At 45.7% G+C, this 7,057-nt stretch overlaps 1 protein-coding gene across 1 annotated transcript; it reads left to right on the forward strand.

Annotated features, from left to right (window-relative positions):
- Positions 1-702: 702 nt before the first annotated feature.
- On the forward strand, positions 703-5,447 carry amer2 (APC membrane recruitment protein 2). The gene has a single exon (XM_006794697.3). The coding sequence runs from the start codon at positions 890-892 to the stop codon at positions 2,963-2,965; it is 2,076 nt and encodes a 691-aa protein (XP_006794760.1). The 5' UTR covers positions 703-889; the 3' UTR covers positions 2,966-5,447.
- The last annotated feature ends 1,610 nt before the right edge of the window (positions 5,448-7,057 follow it).

Consider the following 7,057-nt stretch of genomic DNA (forward strand, 5'->3'; position numbering starts at 1 on the left):
AGCCAGTCTAATAAGCCTGGGTGAAGGGAGAAGGCTAATTCTGATAAATTTACAATGTAAAGCTACTGTTTACCCAAAGCTCTGACTTACCTGACAGGAACGATATAACCAGAAATTAATGTCCACACGTGCAAAAGTTCTGTTTTTAGTGGGCAGCATCATTGTCAGTTTTCCCACATCTGTGGTCCATGTCCTACAAACAGCTTGTATAAAGATTAGCCTGTGATCTGTCCTAATAATTGGCTATTCAACCGAGCTGCCATTAAAGAAGCCCTCATAAACATATTGAACTCATGTCTAATCCTTTATAATGCATCAGCAGATCAGTAGGTGCGTATTGCTTCGTTGCTACCCTGGAATGGGTTTGTACAAACACAGAGACGTGGACACACGCACACACGGTGCACACACACACTGATGGATGCGGTGAATTTTGGGCTTCGGAAATACTCAATAGTTAAAAGGAAAGACCAACCAGTGCATCGGTGACAGGCAAGGTGGAAGCAGAGAAGAGGAAAAGGGGTTGGGGGAGGGAGTGGAGGAGAGACGCTGGCGCCCCGCCAACGTTGACGAAAGCTGCTTAGCCCACCCAGTTGCCATGGATACAGTGAGGAGCAGCATGTGTGTTTGTGTGTGCGGCTGTGTGAGAGAGAGCTAGAGAGAGAGAGAAAGAGAAAGAGGGAGGGAGGGAGGCAGACAGAGAAAACCAGCAGGCAGGCGTTAAAGCAAGTCAGAGTGGGAGTGAAAGAGCACCAGACAGCAGGGTGGAGGGAGAGAGAGAGAGAGAGAGAGAGAGGGTGAATGTATGTGCGCCAGAAAGAGAGAGGATAAAAAGGTAGCTAAAGAGCTCGAGGGAGACGATAGAGTGGGAGCAATAGAGTACTAGATAATGGAGGTGCACTCAGAGTGTGTGGAGCCTCCTGTGGCCCCTCAGTGTGACCCCCAGCCTACAGGGAAGATCAACAAAGCTGCCTTCAAACTCTTTGGGAAGCGGCGCACTGGATCTGGAATGGCCAGCTTCTTTTCCTTCAGGAACAAAGGGGCTACAAACAGCGGAAACAACGGGAATTCTGACAATGGAAATTCTTTGAATGGAAACAGCTCAGGGGCATCGGCGGAACTTGTGAGGAGCAAAACCCACGATGGACTAACGGGCTCTAATAACGACGCTGATGGACAGAGAGGGGAGGGACTTGCAGGCCTGGAGGTGGGGCCGGTGAGGTCTCTGAGCAAATCGCTGAGTTTCTTCTCTCTTCTCCGACGCGGGAGTTTTAGGTCGAGTGAAAACGGAGGAGCAGGACTTGTCAGAAGAGGAAGGGGCCTGAAAGGATTTTTCAGCAGCATGCGATGGAGACGTAAAGACAAAACAAATGAGGGCGATGGAGAAGAGGCGGAGGCGAAGAAGGACAAGGACGGAGAAGCTGCTGATGCTGAAAAGGTAAAGGACATTACTCTAACCCTTGAACCACCTCCCCATAACCACCAAGCAGACTGTGGGGATGCAGAAGCAGGACCTAACCTCCAAGCACTAGAGACTCCCACCACGAGTGTTACCATGACACCTCCACACTGTGTTGCCATGCCAGGGCCATCTGGTGAGCCAGACTCTCCCTTTCCCTACACGCCCATTGACTCACCACTGCGACCACCCATCCAAAAAGCCAAAGCCTCAATTTCCAGTCTCACCCCCTCCCTTGCTACACCCCCTTTGGATCGCTGCAGCACTGGTGACCCACCATCAGAGCCCTCTGTGGACCGACTCTGCTCCCTCCTCTTCACTGACGTCACGTCCCTCAAGAGCTTTGATTCTCTCACAGGCTGTGGTGACATTATTGCAGATGCCGATGAAGAGGGCCCAGTGGGTAATGGGGGCAGTGGTACCAGCAGCAGTAGCAGTGGGGGAGGAGGAGGTAGCGTGGGAGTGGGTATTGGGAGAGTTGTTGGTATCACCAGTAGCATCTCCCCATCTAAACCCCCTTTATCTTCTCAGATGTCCCAGCCCATGTTCTCTGTCTCCCCAAACTCTGCACCTGCCTCCCTCCCTGCCCGAACAAGGGCACAACCTCAACCACAACAGCACCCACCCGGGAGTGGTGTGGTGGCCTACATGGGTGGAGGTGAAGAAATGGCAAGTCCAGAAGGAGTGGACGATGCAGACATGCAGGGACTCTGGCACATGTTGCCTTCCACAGGAGACAACTCCCCTGCATTGCCCCGATCGCATCAACCTTCCTCCTCTACCCCTACTTCCACTTATCCCCCTCGCACCAACCCTGCTAGCAGCTACCTTCCCTCAGCTTCCAGGAGTTCAGATAGAAAGATACCACAGGTGAAGGCGCTGGGACTCAGTAAGATTCCAGTAGTTGGTGGAGCGGGAAGCCGGGCAGCTAAACCCCCTCTCCCTCACGCACATGGTCGTCACCCTACATCGCCAGGTGAAAAAGAGCTGCTTAGTGACGAGGGCTACTGGGACACACCGTCAGCAACACCTACAGCAACACCTGATGAAAGTGGGCTGCAGCATAACCAGAATATGGCCCTATCACGTGACAGTTGCTCTGGAGACCACCTGTATGACCTCTACAATGATCCTGAAGAAGAAGCAGAGGATCAGGGGGGAGATGAAGATCCAAACAGCTCGCCCTCTCCGTCCACTGAACACAAAACGAGCCCCATCTCCCAAGCAACTCTGCCTTCCTCCTCCTCCTCTTGCTCCTTCCGATCAATGAAAGGCAGCGCCAGCCTTCCTCGAGAATCCAAGATCCCGGTAAGCAGCAAACCAACCACACCCCCTCACTCTGCAAGCCAGTCAGCCCTGTCGTCCGTCCTAGAGGCTGAATCAACTCCACCAAAGACGCAACCGCCTCCTCCGGCTCGCACCAGAATCCCAGTATCCAAGGTGCCAGTTCGTCGTTCTGGAAACAAATCTGGCGGCACAGCCAGAGGGACTGCCCACAAGAAGTAGCTTCTGTCACATGGGTGATTTTCCGCTGGACTGGAGTGCACATTGCTACACTGCAGCTTACGTAGAGCCAAATGTTTCCCCAGACAAAGAAAAATGTTGAGCTGTACAGTCAATGGCCTAGGAATTCCTCTCAAATCTTTAAATCTCTCATTCCTTAGGCGTGTTGGCTCACGAACAGCTACATTAGAGTAAGTGCTTTGTTCACCTGAGAAAGTCACTAGGAAACTTGAAAAAGCTAGGTTAACATTTTGCAACCCTTCTTAAACCTTTGGGGGTTGACTGTTGACAATCTGTTAACTATACGGCCACCACTTTGACAGAAAACAAAAGCAGAGCACCTTTTTTTCTTTTATGTTTTCCTTTTAGATTTCCACAATTAGTTTAACTCAATCTGATAGTAAGGACCTAATCTAATCAACATTATTATTATTATTATTATTATTATTATTATTATTATTATTATTATTATTATTATTGCCTAATCTGTAACACGTACCTCCTAATTCTCTGATTTTAGAGCCAAAGTTTTTGATTTTGTCATAGTTTGGAAAAGTCCCAACAGTTTTCCTCCATTTTTCCTTTGGTTGCTGTAAATGTTTTTTTTTAACATGGTCTTTTGCTGACCGCACACTGGTTTTAAAACTATACATGAACTCTGAACTGCATTTATTACCTACTTTGCAGCTACAAAGCTATCCTGCAGAAGGTCACACTGCATCTCATACTTTTTAAGATCGATTAGCGGATTTCTTTTTTCTTTTTTTAAAATCCATTTGGACTAACTTTGGCTTCAGCCTTTGTACTTGGATCTCACTCACACCCGGCTGCTTCACTGGAAGTACATTCACAGAATGTTAATCTCTGGGATTTACAAATGTTTAAATACCAATGGAAACCTGCAAAACTATCGCAATACATCAACCTGGAGGGATCCCTTGCACTAAGGCTTCGTTGTCTGCAAACACACACGCACATGCAGAATCATACACACACACACATACACATTTCTTCTCGCTCTCTGCATGTAGTGCCGCATATCAAGGCACAAAGGTCAGGGAACATCATCTAAGGCTGAAGGATCTGACACATGCGCACTGCTCAACCTTTGGCACTGTATTTGTAGCTACACTGGATAACTTTCTTCTCTACGAACACATGCACAAACACATTTTTTCTAGCTAGTACTTTCTTCTTCACTGGATTTCGTACTGTTTTTATAGACTTTCCCTTTCCGCAATCATACTGCACGGATCTTTAACTGTGACAGCACCAGCTTTCTAACACTCTGCCTTGTCTTCTTTCTGTTACTCTCTGTTAGCATACTGTATAGGCTAATGTGGATGGATGACAAGTGCCAGTTTAGAGAACTAGGATATTATACATAGCAAAATTTGGGAACTAATGCTAAATGATCGACCTCGCCCCTTCTTCTCCTGGCTATGAATAAAACAAAACAAAACAAAAAACAATGTATAGCCTAATTTCACGAGCCACCACAGCTGCGAGTGAATGTGAATGTAGCTTGACATTGTAATGGATATTTGTGAGAACATAGTTTTCTGTGTTCTACTATCCTCTTTGTCCCTCTTTTGTGGGAGCAAGACAAACTGGATTTGACTCTTTTCTAAGTCCCCTGTGGCTTGCATTGCAAAACACCGCTTGTTTTAGAAATAAGAGGGTGTGTTGCAGTCCTAGAAGGCCTTTGTTAGTGATTCAGTGCAATCAGTTAAAAGGGAGCAGGTTGGTCCCTTATAGGGATTTCCATAGAATTTTCATAGGATATGCCAAGTGTAATGTAATCATTCCCACAGAAGCTATCAGTGACACTTGAGTGTCATTCTCGCTCTTTAAGCCATCTCATCTCGTTTAGAGTCTAATGATTGATCCATGACACTGCTCCGGGTTCAGATATCTTTTCAGCCTCCCTATGGTAGTGTAGGCGACCATGGAGTAACCTGATTCCGAGACTGCAGTAGGAACTCTCCTAGCCAAATAAAAGGGCGCCCTAGAGGTCACCTGGGAAGCAGCAAGTGATCATATCGGTTCACATTTTCCCTTTCTTTAGCTTTAGACCTTTAGCTTCCTTTATTCATTGCTGATTGAGAAAAGATGTTTTTTCTAAGTAAAGTATTTTTTTGGTTGATGTTATTGGTTGGCAAGATTTTACTTGGATTCCTTTAACAGTCAGATTCTGTAGAACTGAAAAATGACAGGTCATTATGCAATCAATGTCCACCAGGTTTTGTTTAAATATAGAACATCACTCTATCCAACATGTCACTGTTTCTTAGCTTCATCCAGGTATGACATGGCATGATACAACTGTTGCACTGGGACACACTCTTACTCCTGAGGTCACCGTGTTTCCATCATGGGCTCACCAACACCAAACTATTCTTTGCAGGCACACACTTCTCTTTTCTTTTCTGGGCCTTTATGTGATCATTTGCTCTGATAAAAAGCAGATACCCCCCCCCCCCCCCCCCCCCTTTATGTTTCTATCTGTTTATATTGTGAAAACCTCATTACATTTTTAATAAAGAAAACTGTATTTGCGCTGATAGATGAGCCCCTGACTCTTTGTAAGCACATTTACACCATCATAGGAGTTATGTCCTTTTTGTGTTTGGAGAAAAAATAAAATGGAGGTTGAATTCCACTTCTCTCATCCCACCCCTCATGTCCTGGTGTCTTAAATCCCTAAGGATCAGCCTGAGTGAGAAAAGGTGATGCATTGAGTAGAATGTAGCTTTAGTTTTTGGATATTGTTGTGGTCTGGCACTTAGGGAGAGGTCATTCTGGGTTGGGGATTACAGGTTATCAATAAATCCTATTGACTGCTGACATGAAAGCCCGACAGATGTGTCACTAGCTACTGTTGGTGTCTGTTGGGGAAAGAAAGGAGTCAGACAGGCACGGTGATGACAAAGAGAGACAACTCATGCATGTGGATATGAGACCCGTGTGTGTCCTGAATAGATGAAAAGTATAGTCGCATTTTTTTCAAGAATGGCTCATGTTGCTTGAAAAAGCTTATATGTTGTGGTTTATCCATGTGAAGTAGGAGGAGGATTTGGTGCAGTGCGAATCCCCTTTGTAATGGTGCAGCGATTCCCCCTCCCTCTTTATCCAGCTCTCTACACTCCGAGGTTTATGTAAAAGCCTTACGTAAGACCATAACACTCACTTGTACCAGCCCACCACATCAAAGCCAGGGATGCTGACAGTAAGAATGGTGCGTAATGTTGCATGTGTGTGTGTGTGTGTTTGTATATATCTGTGTCAGCTGATCTCATCAGTAATCTGCTGTTTGGCTGCTCGATGTGGACAGTTGTTCTCAGTGTGAGCCATGTTTGTGCTTATTTGTTTTCGGCCATAAATCTGGTAAAAGAGTGCAACAGAGAGCACTGAGTTTCTGATGAACAATAGGGTTCTTATTCAAACCAGTGAGGAAGAGAACAAGGGAAGGACTCATGGTGAAAAGCAAAGAATAAGTGGCAGAATAAGATTTATTGTGAGTATGTGAATGGGTTTGAAGAGCTTCAGTGCTCTTAAATGAAGCTTTTATTTAGCTGGTATAACTTCTGGTGACTGTGGCGGACATTTGAGTACAATGAACTCATTGTCTTGTTCAAGAAGCCAGTTTGAAATGATTTGAGCTTCGTGATATGGTGTCTTATCCAACTGGAAGAAGCCATCAGATGACGGGTACACTGTGTTCACAAAAAGTAGACATGGTCAGCAACAAGCTGTGCCATTCAAATGACAATCAGCTGGTTCTTAGGAGCCAATATGCAATAAAAATGTGCAATAAAAATATCTCAGACAACACCGCCAGCAGCCTGAACTGTTGATACAAGGTAGGATGGATCCATGCTTTCAGTTTGTTTACAATAGATTCTGACCCTACCATCCAAATGTTGCAGCAGAAATCATGATTCAGCAATTTTCCCCCCTAATTTTCTGCTGTCCAGTTTTGATGAACCCTAAAATTCTTTCTATATATGAGTGGCACCTGGTGTGGCTTTGGTCTGCTGTAGCCCATTTGCTTTAAGGTCTGGAAGTGGATGACCAGTAGTTTTGCTCTAATAG

The sequence above is a fragment of the Neolamprologus brichardi genome, chromosome 9 (assembly GCF_056152115.1).
Source record: "Neolamprologus brichardi isolate AB-2024 chromosome 9, ASM5615211v1, whole genome shotgun sequence".
Taxonomy (NCBI): domain Eukaryota; kingdom Metazoa; phylum Chordata; class Actinopteri; order Cichliformes; family Cichlidae; genus Neolamprologus; species Neolamprologus brichardi.